This window comes from Anoplopoma fimbria, chromosome 9 (genome assembly GCF_027596085.1).
Source record: "Anoplopoma fimbria isolate UVic2021 breed Golden Eagle Sablefish chromosome 9, Afim_UVic_2022, whole genome shotgun sequence".
NCBI lineage: Eukaryota > Metazoa > Chordata > Actinopteri > Perciformes > Anoplopomatidae > Anoplopoma > Anoplopoma fimbria.
Genome location: NC_072457.1, coordinates 3,500,702 through 3,524,583, shown reverse-complemented (window position 1 = coordinate 3,524,583; position 23,882 = coordinate 3,500,702). Strand labels below are relative to the sequence as shown.

At 38.9% G+C, this 23,882-nt stretch overlaps 2 protein-coding genes across 2 annotated transcripts in view; both read right to left on the bottom strand.

Annotated features, from left to right (window-relative positions):
• Nucleotides 1–1,620: 1,620 nt before the first annotated feature.
• On the bottom strand, nucleotides 1,621–11,132 carry LOC129096514 (protein FAM83B-like). The gene is made up of 4 exons (XM_054605317.1): nucleotides 10,689–11,132; nucleotides 7,450–7,614; nucleotides 4,424–4,548; nucleotides 1,621–3,754 (listed from the first exon to the last, which is right to left on the bottom strand). Exons 1-4 carry the CDS (start codon nucleotides 11,130–11,132, stop codon nucleotides 1,621–1,623), a joined length of 2,868 nt encoding a protein of 955 aa, XP_054461292.1.
• A 1,717-nt stretch (nucleotides 11,133–12,849) lies between these two features.
• LOC129096425 (myomesin-2-like) overlaps nucleotides 12,850–23,882 on the bottom strand; it is a 33,073-nt gene continuing 22,040 nt past the window's right edge. The window contains 17 exon segments of the mRNA XM_054605201.1: nucleotides 12,850–14,340; nucleotides 14,343–14,376; nucleotides 15,162–15,217; nucleotides 15,601–15,623; nucleotides 15,717–15,753; nucleotides 16,347–16,510; nucleotides 17,652–17,757; nucleotides 18,296–18,334; nucleotides 19,353–19,440; nucleotides 19,676–19,789; nucleotides 19,901–19,968; nucleotides 20,398–20,457; nucleotides 21,329–21,473; nucleotides 21,842–21,978; nucleotides 22,077–22,121; nucleotides 22,205–22,311; nucleotides 23,030–23,189. Of these exon segments, the coding sequence (XP_054461176.1) occupies nucleotides 13,847–14,340; nucleotides 14,343–14,376; nucleotides 15,162–15,217; nucleotides 15,601–15,623; nucleotides 15,717–15,753; nucleotides 16,347–16,510; nucleotides 17,652–17,757; nucleotides 18,296–18,334; nucleotides 19,353–19,440; nucleotides 19,676–19,789; nucleotides 19,901–19,968; nucleotides 20,398–20,457; nucleotides 21,329–21,473; nucleotides 21,842–21,978; nucleotides 22,077–22,121; nucleotides 22,205–22,311; nucleotides 23,030–23,189 (1,877 nt within the window). The 3' untranslated portion in view covers nucleotides 12,850–13,846.

The window sequence follows — 23,882 nt, the reverse complement described above, 5'->3', positions numbered from 1 at the left end:
TGTAAACTATGCTGTTTATGACGCTTATGCTAATAAATTGACTTACTTTCTGGTGTTTAATGATAATATCATCCTCTTGGGGCCGCTAGTGTTGCTGCTGATTTTGAGTCTTGTTTCTCTGTGTTCAAGCGTTTCTCAGCTAAACTTTCCGTCTCTTCACAAAAAAGGACACAAGAGATATTTAAAAAAAAGACACAAGTGCTGTGTGTTTATTTACAGAACAATGTTACCAACATTTTAGACTTGGCATTGCCCAGACATTTTTGTTAGCAGAGACCAAGAGTCTATTTTATTTATTTTTACTAATGTGTTTTTTTATTTCATTCATGTTTTATTCGTTTAGGATATTTTTATATATTTTTTCAATTCTAAAGTCTTAATATATTAAAAAATTAGAAGATAATTGCTCTTTTCAAGGGTATACTGCTTTCTAAACTGTTTAATTCCTGACCACTTAATTATTGTGTTAACTTACCCATAGTGGTAACTTCCTATCCCTGCCAGTGATTTACCTAATCCAGAGGCTTTCACTGTGATCAGCTTTCATAGAAACTATTTCATCATTATGTAGGACCAATAAAACCTGTTTACAGTCATTAATCGTGAGTCACCTCAAAACAAATACCTTTAGCCCACTGAATTCTTGGTTTCAAGGATACATTTCCCTTTAGACAACGTGGTTATATAGATTTTTTTTAGATTTTTAAAACATCTTGCATTCTCTATTTTACAGCCACCAAGCTTCAAACATGATTCTCCACCATGAGCCATGTCAAAATGGTCAAAACAGGAGAAAATGTACAACATCAAGTCGTGTTACAAAAAATATATTGACAAATAAAATGTCACCAGACTTATCCGTCAACTACACTTTCAAAAAGACCATACACTTTCAATAAAAGGACTTATTTGTTTTCAGAACCATTTTCAACACCTTTAGTTACCGGTATTATCATATCGACCCCTGCCTCCCTGTAACATCCAGTTAAGGGCAACACACAGACACTGATTATGAAGCATAAACTGGAGAAAACACATCTTGTGTTTTGTCATCTGTGGTAAATATCTTCTTGGAGCCCATTGTGAGCTTAATTGAGAACTGGTATCCTACTCTTTACAATTAGATTTGGCCAGTTCACAGCTATGCCGGGTGAGAATAGGATGTTTGTGATCTAAAAGATGTTAAACATGAACTTCATTTCATGGTTTATTGTACATTATCCTACAATTTGAGTATTCCCTCGCTTCCCTGAGCTAATTTGGGTAGAAGATGGACAGAAGTTGGAGGTGAGTATATTTCAGACTGTAAATTATTTATCTAAAGCCCGGAATAGAAGGATATGTTTTGTTAGACATGTTCTCATATTGTTTTAGGCATACATTGTTTGTGTTTTTGGTTTCTTTTTGCTGTATGTTTGATCATTCAGGAAAGTGTTTCATAATACTTTATGGGCTTTGCTTCATCTAAAGCATGACTCTCCAATAAAGGAATAAATCAATCAAAACACAGTATCCATGTCTCGGTTTGGAGCCAAAATAAATCAATAAACAACATATGGGTCATGGACTAACTTTGCCGTCGTTCCTTGAGCACGGCGGCCTTCCTCTCGTCCCGTGAATCTACTTGTTCTTGGCTATTAGATTTCCTACTCGCTGCATGAATCGTCCCAGTTTGTTGTCAGCGCCACTTTGTGTCTGATGCGTAGAGTCATTCCTGTTCAGGGAGGAGCGTCCGTCTTTCTCTGAAGGTGACACGCTCGCCCCCACCGTCGATTTTTCCAGACTTTCAGTGTTAATCAAATACTCGAACCGACTGTAGACCTTCTCTTTCCTGGGGTGATGGACGGTCGCTCCTTCGTCGTCCAGAGTGCCCCTCGATCCTCGCTCCTGCTCCACCGCGGGGTTCGGCTTTCTTTTGCTTGAACTCCGAGGAGACAATCTCTGGAATGGATTCTTCTGCCTCTCCGGCTCTGACGGGCAGCTGAGAGAGCTCTGCGACCTGGAGGAGCTCGGCGATGCACCTCTCTTGGTCGTTTGCTCCACCGCGGGTGCCTGCAGATGGTCCACTCTGCAAGTTTGGTTCGACCCCGAGGAGCTCTGCGATCTCACCGAGGCCTTCCTCTGGAGCGACTTCTCTTCTTTCTTGGACGCTTTCTTTTCGTCCGTTGAAAGCAGCGAATGCATTTTCTTCCTCAAGGAATTCTTCCTTTGAAGGGGCGGTTCCTCTCGCTGTGTTTTCTTTCTTTCCGGGGGACCACTCTTAGCTTCCGGTGAGTGCTGAGATCCTGTAGAAGGGTTCAAGATTTTTGGAAGGGTTTGCACCTCACTGGATGTTGATTTCTTTCTTTCCTTTGGAGCAGCCGAACCTGAACTGTTGGCCGGCTTGCCTACAGAGCCATGGCTTACTCTGGCTTGATCCTTGCGCTGTGGTTCTGCAGGTACGCTGGATTTAACAGGGTTCTCCTCTGGAACAGCTTTCTCATCTTTGCAAATCTCCTCACCTCCCTCTTTGAATGCAGCCGAGTCCGAACTGTTGACGCGTGAGCCCTCTCCTTTCTCTTCAGGGATCTCGGTCAAGGACTCCATCGCTCTTTGGTGTTGGAGTCCGCTGGGCTGCAGATGAGAGAGCTTGAGCGACGGATCGTTTATTGTCATTTCGAAATCGGCAGCGGAGGTTGACCTGGAGAGAGGCTCGTGCCAGTCGTATATCTGCGTCGTCCTGCGATCTGGAGTCATCGCGACGTCGTGGTGGGATGCAGATCGCTGGCCATCGGTGAGAGTTTGCTCTCTTTTTTCTACTTCTTTATTTGGCTCACTGTCTTTGTGGTTGGCCGGTTCTAGGTTGTACCCGTTTTGCGCGTTTGGCTCTAGTTCTGCCACACCCTGCCTCATGTCCAGACCCCTTTTATATTTAGGTCTTTCCAGAGTCTGATACGAGGACCTTAAGGACTCTTGGCTCTGCCTGAGATTGGTGTAGTCCTGCAGACTGAACCTCTTCTGCCTCATTTCCTCCATCCTGGACTTAATGTCCCTCGACCTGTTCTGAATCAGCTGCGACTGATGCTCGTTTAGGCCGGTGTGGCTGCTATACGGAGATGTTATTGGTGTTATCGCTTCACACGATGCATCTAGAGGCACGTCGTTCTCGTTAAAGTACGTGTCCATCTTCCACCTGTGGAGGGATGTTTCCGAGTTGAAGGGGATCAGATTCTGGTCCGCTCCGTAGCGAGTCTGGTGCCTAAGGTGATGCTGAACCGACCTGTTTGGTGGCTGCAAGTCGCCGCCCCCCCTCGGGTTTGGTCCTGTCTTCTCTGGAGTGAAAGGGACTCCGAAGTCCTTGGTCCCCATCCTCAGCCGAGTCATGGAGTTCAGTTTCTGCAGTTCCCCGCCATAACTGTGTCCCCGCATCAGATTCCCCATGTCGAAACAGTGAGACTGGTGCAGCCTCTCCTGCACGCTCAAGCCTCTGGTCATCATTGTGGCGTTGTTGAACCGGTCGTCCTGAGCACTCCTCATGCCGTGCATGACTTGTGGTCGCATGTGGAGTTTGTGGAGGGAGAGCTGACTGGAGTTGGGGCTCTGCAGGGCCACAGTGTTTCTCAGGTACTGGACAGACGACCTCTCCTTGGACAGAACGGTAGGGACTGTGGAGCGAGCGTACAGCCTGCGAAACTCCTCGTCAAAAGAGCCCACCAGCTGACCCGTGATCACCAGGACCATGCTGAGGTTGATCTTCTCAAACGACCATGTGTAGCTGAAAAAGAGGATTCATTCATCAAAGAGCCAGCAGAGACGATGATGATGATGATGATGATGAAGAATATATTTTGAATGTTCCTTATAAGAAACTGATTCAAATCTTTATGACCTAAAGACAAAAGTTGTACAAAACAAGCCTTTAAAAGGGCAATAGTCAAAGATAATGAATACAAACAATTTTATAAATGTGAGAAAAGCTAACAATTACTAACATCTTAGTGTATAGTGTCAAGTTCTTGAGACCAAAAACCTTTGAACACTGTAAACAAAGAGAAAACCAGAATCCCATTAACTCAATTTAGTTTTGACATTTTGGTCAGTTTACTTTTTAAGTGAGTACAAATTCATATTTCCACCCAGCATCAACATGTGATCCTTTTAATAAACATAGTGGTAGTAGTAGTAGTAGTAGTAGTAGTAGTAGTTGTAATAATAAACTTTATGATGAACGACATCAGTGCAACAATACACAGTGTTGACTAGTGGTTTTGATAGTTGACAGTTTTGTGAAACTCCTACAGTTTGAAAATATTTAATAAAAAAGAAAAGAAAAATCCAGAACAAAAAAAAAAAAAGGCCACAAATTGCCTTAAAATAAAGCAGGGGAATTTTGAGGTATTGAGCTGGACAGGAAGAATAAATCACAGCCTCTGTTTTGACTTACCTGTATGATCCAAACAACACTGTTCGGCAGTCGACCAGAAGAAACTTTTGCTCCAAATCTCCTCGAAACTTCACCCCGGACTGACACTGGTACTGCTGCCCCTGAACCGTCCGAACACGGATGTTCTGGTGGAGAAACAAACAAAAAGAGTTTACAGTTATCACAAGGTTTAGAGCCAGGAAGAGAAACAGGTGACATTTACATTTTTTTGTTGTTTGTACATCAATTCAGTACATTTTTACGTGCACCTGCATAACAGGTTTGTGGCAACTTGGGTGCAGCAGAAACAAGTTGTGGAAACAACATTGACATATCATCACTTTTTAACTTGATAGGGCGAAGTTGTTAGCAAACTGTTTTCTATTTACACATCCATTCAGCAGTGTTGTCAGTACTGCCATTAGTAGGTTTAAAAAATTTTTTTTTAAATAAATAAAATACAGAGCAGGCAGAAAAATCTAAGAAATAAAATCAGAATTTATGAGATTAAAGTGGTACATTTATGAGTAAAATAAACACAAACTAAAATCTATTTGATATATTTTAGTTGGAGTTTTACAAACTTGGGTAGGTTAGTATACATATATCTAGCTAGTTAGCTAGCTATCTTGGTAATTCCACCATGCTTTAATGCTACACTGGTTACAGATAGCAAAGTTCCTTCCTTCACGAGTGTTTTGATGAAGCATTAATTGTTACATTTGACTTATTCACTCTCTACGCTTCCTGACGTTACTAGCCTACTGCTTGTTTTAGTCGGTACTGTAAAACCTCACCTCAGTGAGTCTGAGACTTGCTTTAAGTCGGTTTATTTTATTTCAACGTTCTCCCGCTACAGCGGTCGGCATGGCAGCAGTACACATAAAAAATGGCCGCCGTTCTGACTACCCTGCTACGCTGATATTACATTACATTACATTACAGTCATTTAGCAGACGCTTTTATCCAAAGCGACTTACAATCAGTAGTATATTACATATCATTCACCCATTCACACACTGATGACAGGCTACCATGCAAGGTGCCACCATCAGACTCTAACTAACATTCACACAACATCCAGTCCACACCGATGGCAAGCCTTCAGGAGCAACTTGGGGTTAAGTGTCTTGCCCAAGGACACATCGACTGCCGAAGCCGGGTATCGAACCACCGACCCTCTGATTGGAGAACTACCTTGTGATATGAATGGGAATGTCACTTCTACTCCTAAAACAGTTGAGAGAACACACATGTATTTGATATATTTCATTTGGAGTTTTACAAACATGGCAGCGGTACACATAAGAAATGGCCGCCGCTCTGACCATCCTGCTACGTTGATGTGAATGAGTTCTACTCCTATTTTACGTCTACAGTTTGAACAGTGTTTGTACTTAATGACCAACCGGTTAAGGTTTAGGAATCAGTCTCAGATAAAACACGTCAGGTTCAGAAAATCTCCAAACACACCCTTTGTGATACTCAACAAGACCAAACCTGTGTGTCAGTTTTTTTTTTGGATGTGGCTACCGGCTAAGCAATTAGATCTCAAAGCCTCCACTGTGTTCACTCTGACTCACTCTGTTGTTTGGACTGTTGAAACGCCGTCCCGATGCTGTCTAACAGGAAAGTCTAGCCTCGCTAACAGATCTGTCCTGCGGCTTCTGCCGTCGTCCTGCATGATAATGACAGGCTGGGAGTATTCTGGTAAATGACAGCGTTTTCACCAGGGTGTGTGGAGCAAATGTCAGACTTAATCCACTAAAACGCTCCTGCCGATAGAAGAAAGGTCAATGCCACAGGCGAAGCTTCCTCGGGCAAGATAGCACTGGTGGAATACGAATATACTGAAATACTGATGAAGGAGCTGTTTTCAGATCAGATTTAACAAGTTGTAATTCTTTTGTGTGGTACATCGTGGCTTAGTTCTCTCTCTCTCTCTCTCTCTCTCTCTCTCTCTCTCTCTCTCTCTCTCTCTCTCTCTCTCTCTCTCTCTCCGTCTTGTTGACCAGACAGGAAGTAATTTAGAGTCAGAGTGGACAAGAGGGAGTTGTTAAAGGTTGCTCATATATTTCTCTTCCTGACCCATATTGGGTATTTTTTAATTTTTTTATTTTACTCCTTGATTTGAAAGTCTTCCAGGGTCTTGACTTAAGAGATAAGAGGTCATTGTCAAAGTGTCAAAACAGCTTGAATAACAAAATGAAAATAAATAGTTGATGAATAAACCAGGTGTGTAATACAGTCTCTGCTTGCATTCATCTTATTTAATGTTTTCATATGTAGCATCTTGATGTTTCTGTGTAAATGTAATATGCCAGGCTGAACACCAGTGTGCCTTCAACTTTGTTTATCTTTTTTTTATTTGTACCCCCGGTCTTCCCCCTGATGAATCCTTGTTTTTCCTCATAAACTGTATATAAGTAGTAGACGTAGTCATCGTGACGTCACCCATTTGTTTGTGGACTGCCGGTTTGAAGCCTCGAGTTTGCTGATTTAGCGGTCGCCATCTTGGATTACATCCTTCGCCATGTTTGGTTTTTTCGCAACCATTGAACAGATGTTACCATATTTGGACTGCGGAGGAGTGACATAATGACGCCTTATACGTCTTTGGTATTGGCAGAGACCTGTCAATCACAGCAAGCCCCGCCCTAAAGCATCCCCTGCTTTATGGTCTGTTTGACTCTAAATGGAGCATCATTTACTAAATGAACATCATGCTGTATTGAAGAAGACTTGAAACTAGAGATTGAGACCATAAACTCATGTTTACAATGTTTACTGAGGGAATAAATCAAGAGAGAAGTAGAGTCATTTTCTCATAGACTTCTATACAACCAGAGGAGTCGCCCCCTGGTGGACAGTAGAGAGAATGCAAGTTTAAGACACTTCCTCATCGGCTTCACTCGTCAGAACAGGAGGTTGCCCCCTGGTTCAACATCAAAATGCTACGAATTGTGGGTAATTCCCTCAGAAAAAGTCTGCAGAAATACGGACTGATTGAGGAGATTTGGGATTGGGTCATGTCGTGTTTTTCTCACCTTGAAGTCTTGTATGTTGACGCCGACCCTGTACGACATGGTGAGGAAGCTCTTGAACTGGGAATCGTCCAGGAGGATGTAGACCACCACTCCCCTCAATGTGGCAGCGATGATCTCTTTGAAGATATCCACGTCAGTGAAGATGTCCATCGCCAAGGCAATAACCTGGAGACATAAGGAACATTTGGAAATGCTTTGAATACAGAAAAAACCCCAATATATTTAGATAAATATATTAAAAGATAAAAAAGTCTCAAGAGTCAAAGTTATTTAAATGATTTATTTTTAATATTTAAATGAAAGGTGAAATGTATAATTCAAAAGTTCTACCAAGAAAGATACATTTAAAAAAATAAAATAAATGTAAGTCTTCCTAATTCCAGGTTCCTGACCTTCTACTGGAGAGAGTAAATGAATGATTGTACGAATGAATGAATGAATGAATGAATATATCTGGACGTAATGAATGAAGTTCTTTGCATGCACAAAAATAAAACATATATTGCAAGTTTAACCCTCTAAAATGGATCTCAAGACATAACATTTTCTTTCCTCCATTTGAATACCTATGTTGAATACACTTCCTGTAAGTCGCTTTGGATAAAAGCGTCTGCTAAATGACTGTAATGTAATGTAATGTAATTTAACATATAATTTAAGACATTTCAAGACACATATTGAAAAGTAATTCTGGTGCTGTGGATTAGTCAGAAGAACAGGGATTATAATTTGATAACCATGTTATTAAAGAGTTAACTCTCCCTTCTTGGCCTGTTATTAATCTTTATCATCACTCAGACATGTTGTATCAGATAGATGTTCGTAAATTATAAGAGGAGTGGTTCTCTTAACAAAATAAAAGCTTGACTACAGTCATGTCTGAAACCTGATTTGTTGAATCTTTCATAATAATGAACAGACCAGGTTTTAATCATTGTTTACGAGCCATGAATACACTGAACTGTGCAAATCACTGCGTGCATTTCATAGATCATTTTCAGCTGGTTGATCTCTGAGCTGTAAAAGTTAATTTCCTGCACACTCCCAAAGACAAAGACACACACACTCAAACACACACACTCAAACACACACAAACAAACTCACACACGCCCTGCTGTAATTTCTGAACTATTAGTTTCAGCTCTGGAGACGGCGAGCCGGCGTGTGGAGTCGAACATGGAAAACGTTCAAGCAGAGACACGTTGGCTGGTTTAATGTCATGAGTCTGTCACGACCTTCACGTTAACCTTTTACATTCAGAGCTCTAATCACAGAGGGCAAATTAACTTTTTTGTCTCTGCAAAGCCGGGCAGAGAAGAGTGTGCAGAGAAATGTGGAATCTGTTCATTGTATTCACCTCCTGCAGGGGCAAGATTTTTCCATCCTTTATAGGAGTTATGACTAATAATTCGCCCCGAGGTGCTTAGTTTTTCCTGATAGTCAGTATTCTGCCAGCTGAAGTACATGGTTGTTACTCTCTGAAGCAGCTGGATTTAAGTTCTCTTCACAAAAGGACTGCTGCAGCTCAGCTTTCTGCACAACTGATGAATGTGTACATGCTTTTTTTTAATCTGCTGCCCAATAAAGGGGATGGTGGTAGAAGCACTCAGATATCATACTTCAGTAAGTTTTTATACCACAAATACAAGTTAAAGTCATGCATTTCAAATTTCACTTAAGATTAAGTAAAAAAAAGTATGACCAACAAAAGAGTTCTCATTTTTTAGAATAGCCCATTTTATAATGCACATATGCATTCAAATTACAAATGATGTTTTAATGTCTACATTGCATTAATACTGCTCTCTAAATTTGATTTATTTATACATTTTTTATATAAATATACATATTTTACTTTATACACTGCTGGGTAGCTTGTGAATTTTCCCCCTGTGGATCAATGAAGTCTTATGGTTATGATAATAATTTTTAATTAGATTTTGTAATGTGAATCTGATTCTGGAAAGCAACTAATTTACGGAACATCTAAGCTTGCTGCTTAGTGTAGCTGTGCACCTACACACATAGCGTAGTTTGTGTTTTAGTTATGGTCATACTGACCTGTTGTAACTGAATTAGGTTTTATATTCAGGGGTTAAAAACCAGAAAACATCTTCTTGTTTAAAATGTTATTATCGTTTTATCACAATGATGAGCGACTGCAGGACGGAGCAGGTCTGACCTTCAGAGCTCCACAGGCTGCTACATGAGGACTGAGTCAGATGAAGTGTCTCTATTCAGATTTTGTGATATGTTTCTGCATGTTTATAATTAAATGGAGCCGTCTGCCTTGTACAATATTGTGAAGGAATAGTTTAAGATGTTTCTCTCAAAACTATTGTAACAGAAGTAAATTCACAGCAAGCAAACAAAAGACAAAGTCATCCTTCAAGCCGTTGAATTGTTGATACTCAGAAGACAGAATCACTTAAAATCCAACTTCCGTGCACCGTCTTCTGCTTATCAGGGGTTTTTCATGACCACAGATGAACGAACCTAGATGGACTGGTTATCTTTGCCTTTAGGCTCATCTCCGTCTTCAACACAAAGGTCTGTTACAACACTTGCTTCACTGCTGACGCTGCAAAAAAAACAAACGCTCCATTTTACCCTCACACGTGAACTAGACCCCAAGATACTTGAACTCCCTCATTTCAGGCTTACTCCCAACTCAGAGGCTGCTATCCACCTTTTTCCATCAGAGAACTATGAACTCAGACTTGGAGGTACTGACTCTCCACATGCTTTGCACTTGGCTGCAAACCGGTGTGTTCTGAAGGTTAAGCTCTGAAGGAAGCAACAGAACCGCATCATCTGCAAAGAGCAGAGACGCAATTCGGCTAAACCTCGAAATCCTTTCCATGAAAATTACAGGATTGGTGACAAAAGACAAGACTTTTACTTTTGCGGATAACACTTCTCTCCATCAGTCATGACTTTTCTTGTAATGGTGTATTTATAGACTGTGGTATTACTACTTTCACCTTAATAAATGAGGCCTACAGTGTGTTGTGTATGCAGAGAAATATGCAGAGTGATGTGTATTTTCTTCTGTGCAAAGCAACGCCTTCCATTGTGTGTTTTAACCACTATTGTCCTCAGCGTGAAGCATGCGTGCACCAAAGACAAGAAGATGAATCTGTGACATTCACGCCCTCCCTTTGATGGATACTATGACTCTTACTTCACATTTCACAGTATTTATTTTCTCCAAGTACTCAACAGTGTTGTGTTCTCACCTGCCTCGCCTCCTGTATCTGTTTGCGAATCACTTCTTTGATGGTCGGTGTGTTCTGCCGTGTGGGGTTGAACAGCATGCTGATGCTGGTGTCCTCGCTCTCCAACGACACCTCCGGCCAGCCCAGCTCCAGGTCGGGCACCTCCTCATCCGACTCCGTGGGGAAGTAGGTGGAGGGGCTGGCCTCGTCCGTGACCCGTTTCCCCTCGGAGGAGTCGTCCTCCTCCACAACTGGTAACTCTGCATTTTGGAGAACGAACAGGATCTCCTCCTCTGACAGGAAGTGGCTGATCTGCTCGGCCCTGAGGAACTCCTCGTAGGCCTCCTTGCCTCCACAGAGGAGGGCGTAGATGGCCAGGCGGTAGGACTCTTTGTAATGTGGTTGGATGTAAACAGGATTGTTGTCTTCTTTCAGCGAAGACAGGCCGGACAGATTGGACTCCATGGATGCCAGATCCCCCCTCTGAGTCCCTACAAGCAGCAGGCCTCCTCCTTTACCTTCAATGGGACAAGAGTGTGAGACTGTTGGCTGTTGGGACTGAACCTTTGATGAAGCAACACATTGAGTGAGAAAATAAACTTTACATATGCAAAGTGACAGAGTTAAAAACCTGTCCGGCAAGTGCGATTCACCAGAAGAAGGTAAATAGTAGAAGGCATGAGGGGAAATCCTTTAACATTATGATGAAAATAAGATTCTCAAACAGACTTACTTCATCGCCGGTAACAGAAATCCACTCAGAGTCCTGAAGATTAAAGAAACAAAGTCAAACCCTCCAGTGAGCCTTGTGTGTGTGTGTGTGTGTGGTGTGTGTGTGTGTGTGTCGTCTCTGCAGAATGAACCAGCCAGCAGCACTAAAAGGTGTGACGAATAGCTGGTCGTACCTGCCCCGTCGGCTCCACTGACAGCTCACTAAACTTTTTAACAAGCTCCGCCCATCTCAGCTCACCTGGGTTTCGAGGAGCGGGAGCAGGTTTTTTTGTTTATTTATCAAGCTGTCTAGCAGCGCGTTCAAGCCTGGATACATAAACTCAAAAACACAATATGTGCATATGTGCTTCAGTTGGGAATCGAGTTACCTTCCTGACATTCATTACCCGTTTGAAAGGGTTTAGATTGTAGAAAGTCCTCTTTATAAATAGATGCTGTTTGGTTTTGTACATGGAGAATAAAACGCCCCACAGCGGTTCAACCAGACTGACAATGGAAACGCAGATCGAGACAAAGATCCCTCTGAGCAACAGATAGAATGAGAATAGAAGAAATAAACTGGAAGCTAAATAAGAACAGCTTCCTGTTTCACAATAATGCAGCCTGTAAGAAGTTGGAAATAATAGGCAAGTTAAGCTTAAGTAAAGCTCTTTTTCAAACTTCACAGTAGAAATAGAAGATTAGTCTGGAGTCAGCACTATTGCAATACCAGCTGTACAAATCCCAGTTTAAACCTCTTTAAGCTAAACACTGATTGGACGGCAAAGGACCAAGAGAAAAACAGACTAACTCAATATTTAGAGCACAGTTGCAACGCTGTGGTTTATTTATGACGGAGGGTCGCTGACGCTCTAATTCAACATCCAAGATGAAACACTTGAATCATTTATGGCTATCGAACGACCGGCCCGAGGACACGAGGCTCGCAGAATCAGCAATCTCTTTTAAATCACTTCTTAAGACAAACTTTTATAGAGTGGCTTCTATGTGATGTCGTCTTTTTACTGCTTTATTTTATTATTATTTTATTTCTTAGTTTCTTTTTATCGTATCGATTGGTTTTATTGTTTCATCTATTGAACTGTTTTATCAGAGTTTAACTTTTATGTCAGTTCGTCTTCGTTGTTGGGCTTCACTGTTGAGCTTTATGTTGTTTTTATTGCCTTGATTTGTCTGTCAAAGCAATTTGTCGACTCTGTTTTTAGAAGGTGCTATATGAATAAAGTTATTACTAATTCTTCAAAATTATTTCAAGTGTAAATAACACATTTTGTGTCTTAATTATGCTGTTTTTATATCTGTTAAAAAAGAGAAATAATAAAAAACACCAATATAACAGTTACATTTTAATTTTCAAAAGAGTAGTGTATCTCAGGCAGAGAATGGATTAATCACAAAGACATCAGAAGAAGGTTGAGAGTTTATTGCCATCACAAAGCATTTGGGGGGGGAGAACAACATGTCACAGACAGACTGACCTCTCGGACACAGAGACCAGGGCAGGAAGTGAATATTGTAATTCCAACTGATGAAAGAAACATCACCAAACCAGAGAGAAAACAAAAAAATGATCTGGTATCTGATGTTAATGTCCCACCGAGGTACTGACAACATAACCCCAGCTCCCTGGTCATCAACTTTAAAAGGTAATTCCTGTTTATAACAACTTTGATCTGACATCCATAGTTCTGGTCATCGCTTTTTACCGGTTTATGATAACTTTGTACTCACCGGGTAAACTGCTCCAATATGGGAACGCTGTGACATCACTAAAGACGGGTGAGAAACACGATCAGATATATTTGGAGGTAAAACTCAAAGTAATTTCCCCTGAAACGTCGGTAATAATCCCTCTTTGTACAAGAAACTTTGTGCACATGACTACAATAAGTAGTTTGGTTAAAGTGGAACCAGAAAGTCAGTCTTGTTCATTTTGATGGACGTTTACGACGGATAGTTTGCGTATAAACTTTACAGTTTTGCCTTCGTTTCCGAATCAGTTTGTCTAAACCTGGAGGTTTGTGTACAACCTGCCAACCTACCAATGTTAATAAACGGGAATTATCCTTTAACATCCACAAAAAACAAACGTTAACAGGCATTCCACTTACGTTGCAAAGTTTTTTTGGTTTTTTTGCGCTTTCCCGCCTTTTTCCCACCTGTATCAAAAGCACATTTGGCAGTTGAATGATGCAAAGGAAATCTACTGTATATATAAGTAGCCGCTGCAAAAATCTCTCTTTTGTATCTTTATATATCTTGCAACTAGAACGCAGAAAAACTTTGTAAGTGATCGTCCAGAAGTTCACAAAGTGGGACTTTTTTCAGCGACTACATCTACATAAACTACATAAACGCCTCCTGGTTTCACTCTCTATAAATGCTATAAATCAGCGTCGCTAAAAGCAAACATCCCCCCCCCTCCATTTAGACGTCACAACCATCGTTTACTTCCTCGGTGGGGTCGGAGACTTCATGAATCTGGGTGGGGTTGGCGACTTGACGCTGCGATTCGGGGTCGGAGACTTCGGGACTGGAGACTTTGGAGTCGGGGTTGGGGATTTGGGGATCGGGGTGGAGGCTGGAGTGGGGCTCTTCATGGACATCGGGGTCTGGGACTTGGAAGGGGTCGGGGTCGGGGTCTTGGAGGGCGTGGCTGAGGACCTAGGCGGGACTGGCGTGGATGCTGCCGTGGCTGCGGTCGTTTTGGGCTGTCCCAGTTTGGGCTCGGGTAACTTCTCTCCATGCTTGTAGACGCTGACGGTGATCTCCACGAACTCGCCGCCGTACTTGTTCCGCACGTTGATGCTGTACTTGCCGGAGTCGTCGGGCGTGACCTTGTTGATCACAATGCTGGCGAACTTGCCGCCCTCGAAGGTGACCTTGATGTGCTCGGTGGAGGCGACCTCCTGCTCATTCTTGAACCAGGTGACCTCGGGGTCGGCTCGCCCCACACGGTGCAGGTCAGGCTCAGAGACTGGAAGAGGGTCGAGAGTCAACTCAAGTCAAAACGTATTCAATTCATGCAGGTTTGTTTAAGCATTTTACCAAAAACAATTGACCCTTTGCTAAGCCCCGCCCCCTTCGGCTCCTAGTCCATCAAGCTGTCAGAGCTACGTTACCATGGAGCCCACACTGTCACGAACTGCACTCTGAATAAATATCATCTAACTTTTGAAAAAAGATGAAAAAGCGTTTTCAGAAAATTCTTTGAGACTATAAATAAAACATTAGGAATAAAATAAAATAATCAGAGTATACATTTATATATAATATATATATATATTCATAGTTATATTGCAAAAGTCCCTGTTGTGGGACTAAAAAAGGATTATCTTATTTTATCTTGTCTTATTTGAAGCACTCACTCAAATTATTCAAGAAATTAGCAGAAAAGTTTGTTCTTTGAAAAGGCAGTTTGATCTGGAACAAGCGAGTAAGTGGACCTCGATATAGGATTTACCTTTACAAGATAAACTATTTAGTTTATGCCTACACAGAGGAGAAGTCTGATACCTGCTATGCATGAAACCATAAAAGCTACTGAATTTGCATGTCAGCAGATTCTCCTCCATAACAGCTGAACAAACCTTGCTTCATACAAGAATGCTACCAGGGCAGTGCAGCTCCTCGACTCCCTTATTAATATAATCGCTTGTTTGTAATTATGTAAACAAAACCCCAAAAATGAATGTATGACAATGTCATGTTACATATTATTAACAAGGTATTGATTTGTATCAACATGTTTAATATTCTCACCTTCTCTTCCATAATAGTGACAACGTCAGGGAGACCTCCGACCACTCTGCCACGGTCTGAGGAGAGACAGCAAAAGGTTTGTTACTTATGTACTGATGACAATAAAGTACAACTCTACTTTAGTGGAGAATATGAGAATACTTCTGTACTGACAATAAAGTAAAATTCTACTTTAGTGGATAATATCTCCCTTTGCATTGTGAAGTCATGTAAGACTGTCTCAGTGTCTCAGTGTAAACAAAGTGGAGATGTTCAGAAGGAGAAAGAAGAAGAAAAGTAAAAACTCTTTGAACTTCAACATTCATTCGTAGTCTGCTTTGAAAGCAAATAACTCGTCTGTGAGGCGGATCTGAAAATGTTCAGAATGTCACTAGAGGAGTCTTTAAAAACACCTTAACATCCTAAATATGTGGCTTAAATGAAATAATGATATACTCACTCTTCTCAGCGAATGCGGCTGCCCTAAAAGACAAAAGAATATAAATATTATTAATACAATCTAGACACAATTTAAAGATGCATGTTCACAAACTACTGTTTTATCAAATAACTCACTTAAGTCTCAGGTACTCCTCATAGGCATCGGTGTAAGCTGCAAAAAGAAGAATGAGCTCATTACTTCACCTCACTGCACAAAAGGTTTTAAAATAATTAAAAACTAAGTAAAAGAAAATAAATAAATATATGTATAGTTCTATTTTTTATTTTCCTTAGTTTTAAATATTTTTTTAAATAAATATTTATTTAAATATATATATTTAAATTAAAAAATATATATTTTTATTTTATTTTATTTTACTTAGTTTTAAATAAATGAATATATATATAAATATATACATTTATTTAAATGTATATATTTAAATAAAAAATGAAAATATATATATATATATGTTTTCCTTATTGTATATATAAATATATATATTTATTTAAAATAATATACATCTATATATTTCACTTTTTATATACATATATATATATATATTTATATATATTTCACTTTTTATATACATATATATATATATAGATATATGTAAATAGTACAAAATATATAAAAATGACAACTAATGGCTACAGAGTATAAAAAAATAAATAAAAAAGGCTAAAATGAATTCCAAATAAAATAAAATATAACCCGTCAATGAGAAAAGATGAAGTGTTGATCACATGTCACAGGTATATCTGTACCTTGTCCGGAGAGGTCGAAGGTCCTGCTGTGGGTCTGCACGCCATCGTGGATCTCCATGGAGTAGCTTCCCTTCTCCTTGTCGGACGGATCACAGATCTGCATCCAGGCCATCTCCGATGTGCCTCCGATACGCATCTTCTCAGAGGAGGCGATCTTACTCTCCCTGCAGGGTTCAGGTCACAAGACACAGGAGTCACTTCTTAATAGATTTTTTGTAGGCTAACAGGAAGTTAGCTTCACACTGGTTCCATCAACAGAACGCCCAAAGTGGGATTTTCTCCATTTTGGATTTTGTAGAAAATAATCTCTGTGTCAAACAAACATTTATGATACTTTAAGATAATCTTCACAAATAAACTCCACTTTTATGATTTTGGAAGCGTTAATACAATCAGCAGAAGTAAAAAGCTAACTTTTGGCTATAAATGAACTCCACCAGGGTCACATGACACATCACGACCACTAATCTAAAGGAGGACTAGTGTTCTAGTGAGGACGTTTAATCGTCTCAATTAGACACTTTTTTAAGACACGTAAAAGCTTCTAAATTCACCAGACGGGTATTTACTGATGGATTTTATATCGTATAACAAAAGTTAAAATCTCTTCAGCTTGTAATCATCACAGATTCAAACACATTCAATATACACATTGACTTCCAGAGGACAGGAAGTGCAAAAATGCTGAATTGATTTCTGGGTTTAAGGACTCATTCCTGCAGCATTCTGTGGCAGAAGTAGCACAATAACTAAACAATGACTGATGAGGAATGTCAGAGGGAGAAGAGTCACATAATTAAAATGGACAAAGCAGGTCCATTAAACCTTGTCGAAGGTGTGTAGAGGAATATTAACTTGTGTTAAGGAGTGTTTTTACTTCAGCATAATTAGGGCGCCTAACATGTCCTAAACAAAACATTACATGATATATCAACTCAGGTATTTAGCTTTTGACAGCTGACAGAAAGAAAACACGTTCTGATGTGGAGAGAAGCCAGAACGACGACATACATTGACTTATTTTTGTTTCATGTGATTCAGAGTTGCTTGAAGGCTTTAAATACAACGACTAAAGGAGTTGTACACAGAGGACATACTGTACCGCACAGTGTGAACATACGTCTGCTGACTACGTTATCATCGCAATGATCTGTACTGTAATATGCTGTTTTTGTACATAAATAGCAAGTTTAATTCACAGTGATATTATCACTGTACTACGATACGAAGCTGTGCTGTGGAAGTAAATATTTGCATCCAGTAGGTGTGTGATGTACCAGGTGGAGTAATTTATTTAAACTGTACTTGTGTTTCCAGACGGTCTTCATCTCCTCCGTGTAGTAGTTCATGTAGCACTGCAGCCTGATGCCCTCTGGTGTACACTGCAGCATCAGCTCAGAGGCAGACGCACCTGAAAAACAATCAAATGAAAATTACAAAGGATGCATTTGAAACTGTTATACTACTTTGAAGTACACACTATGTCCTATGATTCAGTCGTTTATGCTGGGGAGTTGCTGCTCGGCCACACAGTACATTTTTAATATACATTTTTAAATTTAAATAATGTGACATTTTCTACATTTTGGATTTTTTTTTAAATTGGATCTTTTTGTAATTTAAAAAAAAGATATATATATTTTTTTAATTAATACATTTCTTTTGGAAAGATGCCATTTTTTTAGCGATGACAATACTTTTCTCACAAGTGTCATCAGGTTAAATCACATGTTTTTTTGGAGGCAGTCAGACCTTCAGGCTAAATCAACAAAAGTGCTGCACAGCTGCATGTAGCAGAGATGTAGAAATGGATTCATTGGAAATCTTGAGGACAAACTTTCCAATAAATATCGTCACGTTTTCATGGTTTGTACCAGTCGAACACATTGATCCCATCCTGTCATGCAAACTCAAAAAACACAAGGATTTTATCAGCAAGTCAAACTCACCAGCGATCTGGGCGATGGCATTGATGATGTCGTCAAACACTGCAAACAAACATAGACACAAAATACGTTTTATTATATTATATTATAAATATCTGAATCTGTGTATTCTAGAATTGATTTTAAAGTCCTTCTACTTGTATATTAAGCATCTTATCTTACATCACAGATTCCCAGTCAACTTATGTTCCTTCACAAGCTCTAAGATTCTCTACTGCTGGTTTTAGCAAAACCCCACATAAAAGAAAACTGGGATATTTTTAGCTATACAATGGTGAAAACTCTGGTAACCTTTTTAAAGCAGCAGTTAACAACATTTCTTTATAACAGAGCCTTTTTCTTGCACTGCTTCTCACATGCTTCACATTTAGTCCCACATGCTGTTTTTGAATTACCTTTGTCTTTTTTTATTGATGGTCAATAATAAATAAAACCGTACAATTTTACAACACATCCACCTGCTCAAACAAAAAACAAAGCAAACAGGAAACCACTGCTGACTAAAGAGGATAGTATTCTAATTTATGGATGAATACATTTAAAATGATGGACTACTATAAAGGAGAAAAGGGACAAAATATTGGGGAAAAAATGGAAATAGAAAATTAAAAAACTAGGATAGGAGAATATATATATTTTTTAATACATAAATAATAATAATACAAAAATAAAATAAAATTTAATTTATGGATAAATAAAGTTAAAAGTATGGACTACAACACAGAGGAAAAGGAAAAGTTAGATAAAATATTGGAAAAAAATGGAAATAGAATTTTAGAAAAAATAGGATAGGAGAAGAAAATAAAAAATTGAATACATAAATCAAAAAAATTAAAAGAAATAGTAGTAGAGAAATGGGTTTCTCAAAAAATGTCTCAAAAAAATCTACTCTCTTTATGCCTTTAAATGTGATTTTTTTAATAGTTTGCTTTCTCTGCAATGGTAAGAACTTTATCTTGTTTTTTATTATTTCTTAAATCTAAAGCACTTTGAGCTGCATGTATTGAATAAAAGGTGTCAATCAAATCATGTTTATTTTTATTGTAATAAATAATATTACCTTGGCCTGAAATGTCAAACAGAGACGTGTCCTTTCCTCTGTCGTCACTGAGCACGGCCTTGAAAACGCCCTGATCTTTTCTAGAAAACTGGAAAGAAAACATTTATTATTGTATCAACAGGCAGCAGTAAACCTGTAAATATAAACCTTAATATAGGAATAAAACACATAACAGTGAGGTTATTTAATTGTCTAAAAAGTCAGGGTGAAAATACACGCAAGAGTCATTATTGATTATTTGAAATACAATATACATATATGTATATAGAAATATATATACAGTGAGAATGAATGTACTCTGGTGTGGATGCTGCAGTGGTTACCATGGTGATGGGAAGAGAACAGACTCCGGACAGGACATTGGGAGGAGTTTCTGGAACAATCTCATCATCCTCTTTGTACCAGTGGAAGGACGTCTCCTTCTTCACATTGGCCACCTAACAAACAAACAAACAAACAAACAAACAAACATACAGGAGGATTAGTTTTACTGAGAGAACAAGAAGCAATAAGAAAGATTGTTTGGAGATGGGGATTTAAGTTTTTACCTTGCAGGCGAGCATAACAGTGCAATCCTCAGTGACAGTGAAGTACAGATACTCAGAGAAATGTGGACCTGAAATGAAGAAGTGAGATCATTTAAATGAGGATTTTAGGAAATAAAGAGCATAATATTCAACATAAATGAAATGAAAAATGGTAAAACACTCTGTACACACTGTACAATCCTTCTAAATGTGCTGTTTTAATTCACATTATTATCTACTTTTTTAAATATGCATAAAAATACACAAAAGTGACTAAAATGTATTTTGCAGAACCTTAAAAATTCCTGCATCCAAACTAAAAATGAACCACTGTTTTTTTAATTAACCTGCTAACAAACAAATAAAAAAACATTAACTTTACTGTAATATCTTAGAAACACAATTAACTCTGACTAGCAGTTTGTGCAACAAAGAGCTTCTGTTTGTGTAAGTGATGATTTAGGGGACATTTGGTCGCCTTGGTAACGGGTTTCCCGGGCTCTTTTGTGTGTTGGTACCTTGCTTCCTGATGTGTTCTTTCCTCTGGAACTCGGCCTCCTTCAGAGCAGCTTTGAACACTGAAACAGGAAAAAACACAACACGAGTCACAATCAATGAATATAGAAAATGTTCAGTGGTGGAAAAAAGTACTTAGATCCTGTGCTTTAGTATTATAAAAGTATTATGTAAACAGCATTTTATGTTTCAGCTGGTCAAAATTAAGATGAACTACCTTTAAAAGATGTATCTGTAATTACTCATATTTGATAAACTAAGCATTTATTTTGTATGTAAACAAGTAACTAAGGCTGTCAGATAAATGTAGTGGACTAGGAGTATAAGTAGAATAGAATGAAAATACTATACTTCTTATGATCATTATACTTCAATACAGTACCTGTTTAAATGGACTAAGTTACTTTCCACCTCTGATTTAATTTCTTGTAAACATACAACTAAAATGAAAACAAACCAATATTAAATATCTTTCAGTTTTAAACACCAGAATGTTCAAGTATTTTTGTCTCTGTCCAACAATTCTTACTTTTCACAGATGGAAAAACCTATGAAGCAGCATTTTCATGGTTTATTTACTTCTACTGATGAAGTACTTTACTTATACTACTCCCTCGCGCTGCAATAGCTCATATAGTAGTATACTGTAGGCTAACAATTATCAGTAAAGTCAGTAAACAACACATCTTTTAGTTTAGGAAAACCGTATTGGCTAGAAGAAAACAACTGTTTACTTGGGGGGAAGTCATTTCTATTAGATAATTAATTATATATATATATATATATATAAAATAATTGATTTTAACACAAAATAAAGTGTATATAAATCATACATGAATTATTTTCTCACATTGTAATATATGGTACCATGAGGAGATTGTGCTAAAGTAAAAACAGTTAATGTTTGTTATGTGATGGTGAATGAAGCCTCACCGTCTCCCACCAGGACCAGGGAGCTCTGGGTCTTGGCCTTGCCGTCGTGGATCTGGACCGTGTAAGTTCCCTCACTGGCTCTGGTGAAATGATCCACCGTCATCTGGATGACACCTGTGGCGACATCGTGACTGATCTTGATGCCCTGAGAGGAAAACAATGAAAATAATTAGATCTACAATACATAAAGGCATCTTTAATCTGATATTCATGAATTATATCTCTGTCACAGCTTTAAGATCAACCTCAAGTCTGAGACTTATAGTATATGGAGAAGTCCCTCATGCAACCACACTTTAAACCATCTGAATTATCCCTTTAAATATATCACATTTCATCACACTGCACATTACAGTAAGCTCAGTACAGTGTATTCAGTTGCTCTTAATTGTGCAGTATTAAAACAATGCATTTAGTAAAAATTTAGTAAAACATTTTTTTAAAGCAATAACGCCAACTATATAGATGGTTCAAGGTACAGAAGGTATTGAAACTTGATCATGAACACGTTACCTCTCCAGTTTTGACCTCCTTGTCGTTGACGATGACCCTGTAGGACACAGAGGGGGACAGTTTGACGGCCTGCAGCCAGAAGCGGACGTGACCTTTCTCCAAGATCTCATAGTTGAGGCCGTGTTTCAGAGGAACAACTGTGTAAAAACAAACGACACACAAAGATCAGGATCCTCAGGAGACAGTGTTGATATTTAGTGATATAGGAGGTGTGCTGCTGGTGGACAATACTCACCGGGATGTCTGATGGCATAGCTGAGGTCCAGCATCGTTTTCAGGGCTGCAGGAGGGATTTAAGAAAACATTAGCAGCAAACAAACAAGAATTCAAAAGAAGCCTAAAGAGACTAAGAAGAAAACCTACCGTCCTCGGTCAGCGTGTGGCTGGCAGAGACTCCGTCGGTGTCTGTGACGACCACAGAGTATCTGCCCAGATCGTCTTTATCCGGGTTGGCGAACGTCAGTCTGGAGCTGAGAAACAAACACAGAAACTATTAAATATCCATCAAGGTCGACACGTTAAAGATGTCAACTCTACAAGAATAACACCGTGGAAACTATTTGAGAAGCCGCTGTTGTTAATTAAATTCCCCCCTAAAATAATCACAAGTCCAATACAAAGGTTGCAGTGATTTCTTACACCAGTCAAGAGTAATTTAATACTCAAAAATGTTATGATATCGAGAGTTGTTTTGATTTTAGAAAAAGCACTTTATTCAGCTTTGTCACATTTTTCTTGGCTTTATTTTATGGATCTGTAATTTCCTAATTATCCAAGAGTTTCAAAAAGTAATATGAAATTTAATTTATTATGTGTGAAACAGAGATGAGGGTTCATTTTGGTCCTTGTAAAATAACCATAAAATCATAAAATACAAATGCAAATTGGTAAATTGATAAGCTTTAATCTCTCTAATTCATCATCTCTCTAACTGTTCCAAATTCTAATTATTCTTTTTTCACAATGTCAGCTTGTAGTATTGTGGCTATTTTATGGCTAATCTTATATTGTATTGTGACACTGAAAACAGGAAACATGATCCTAATCAGAGAGGAAATGAGGGCAGAGCAGGCTGTTTGCTGTATTTATGAGTCTCTCTGTGCAGTAAATTATTTAACTCTTTACTGTGAATAAATATAGAAACACTAAACTCCTCCCGTGACGTGTTGAGGATAACGGTGAGCTTACGTTCTGCCCTTCGCCGCGACGGAGACCCTGGGGCAGTCGCCGATGGCTTTGTAGTTCTTGGACCAGACGAACTTGGACGTCTCACAGATCTCACAGGCCTCCAGAGACAGGAAGACGTCTCCGGTCTCCTCGTCCACGCTGGCCACGATCTCGTTGGTGCCTGTGGACATGAAAAACATGTTTTTATATATCTTCTGTTTAACACTCTGGTCCATAGTCAGTTAGAACGTGTTGTGAGGTGATTTGGGTATTTCTTTGCGTCTCAGCTAGTTAAGTCAATATACAGGATTTTCATATTATTCCCTTAGAAATACTGCATATCCAAATCAAGAATACTAGTGCAAGTACTGTGCACACAAATGGACCTATTTATCAACAATCTGCAAGTTTTCTTCGGTATTAAAAGAATCCTGCAGTGATGCCAAAGTCTCTTCACCTATTTCCCAAAATATGTTTATGCAACAATAATTTGGGAATTTCTTTCTTCAAAATGTTTCAAATAATATATTTTCTGAACTAATTAAAGTTCTCGTTTAGTGACAAGAAGCCACAAGGCTGTGTGAAAAAATGTAATGAAAAACAAAAGTCCAAATACATTAACATAACTGGGTATCAAATCTGACTTTACTTTACAAGGTGTGTTTTAAAGTAGTTCATAACACTCTTTGACTTACTGCTTTTAGATCAAATGCTTTAATAATATATTTAGACATTTGTTAGGAGGGATTTCAGTCTAAAACTAAATCTGTGGTTTCTGCATCTTTAGGTCAATTATTCTCAAATGTTTAATCAACATCTGTTTGGGTAGCACTTTAAATTACAGCTTGGTAATAGTTTGATAATAAAGAGGTTA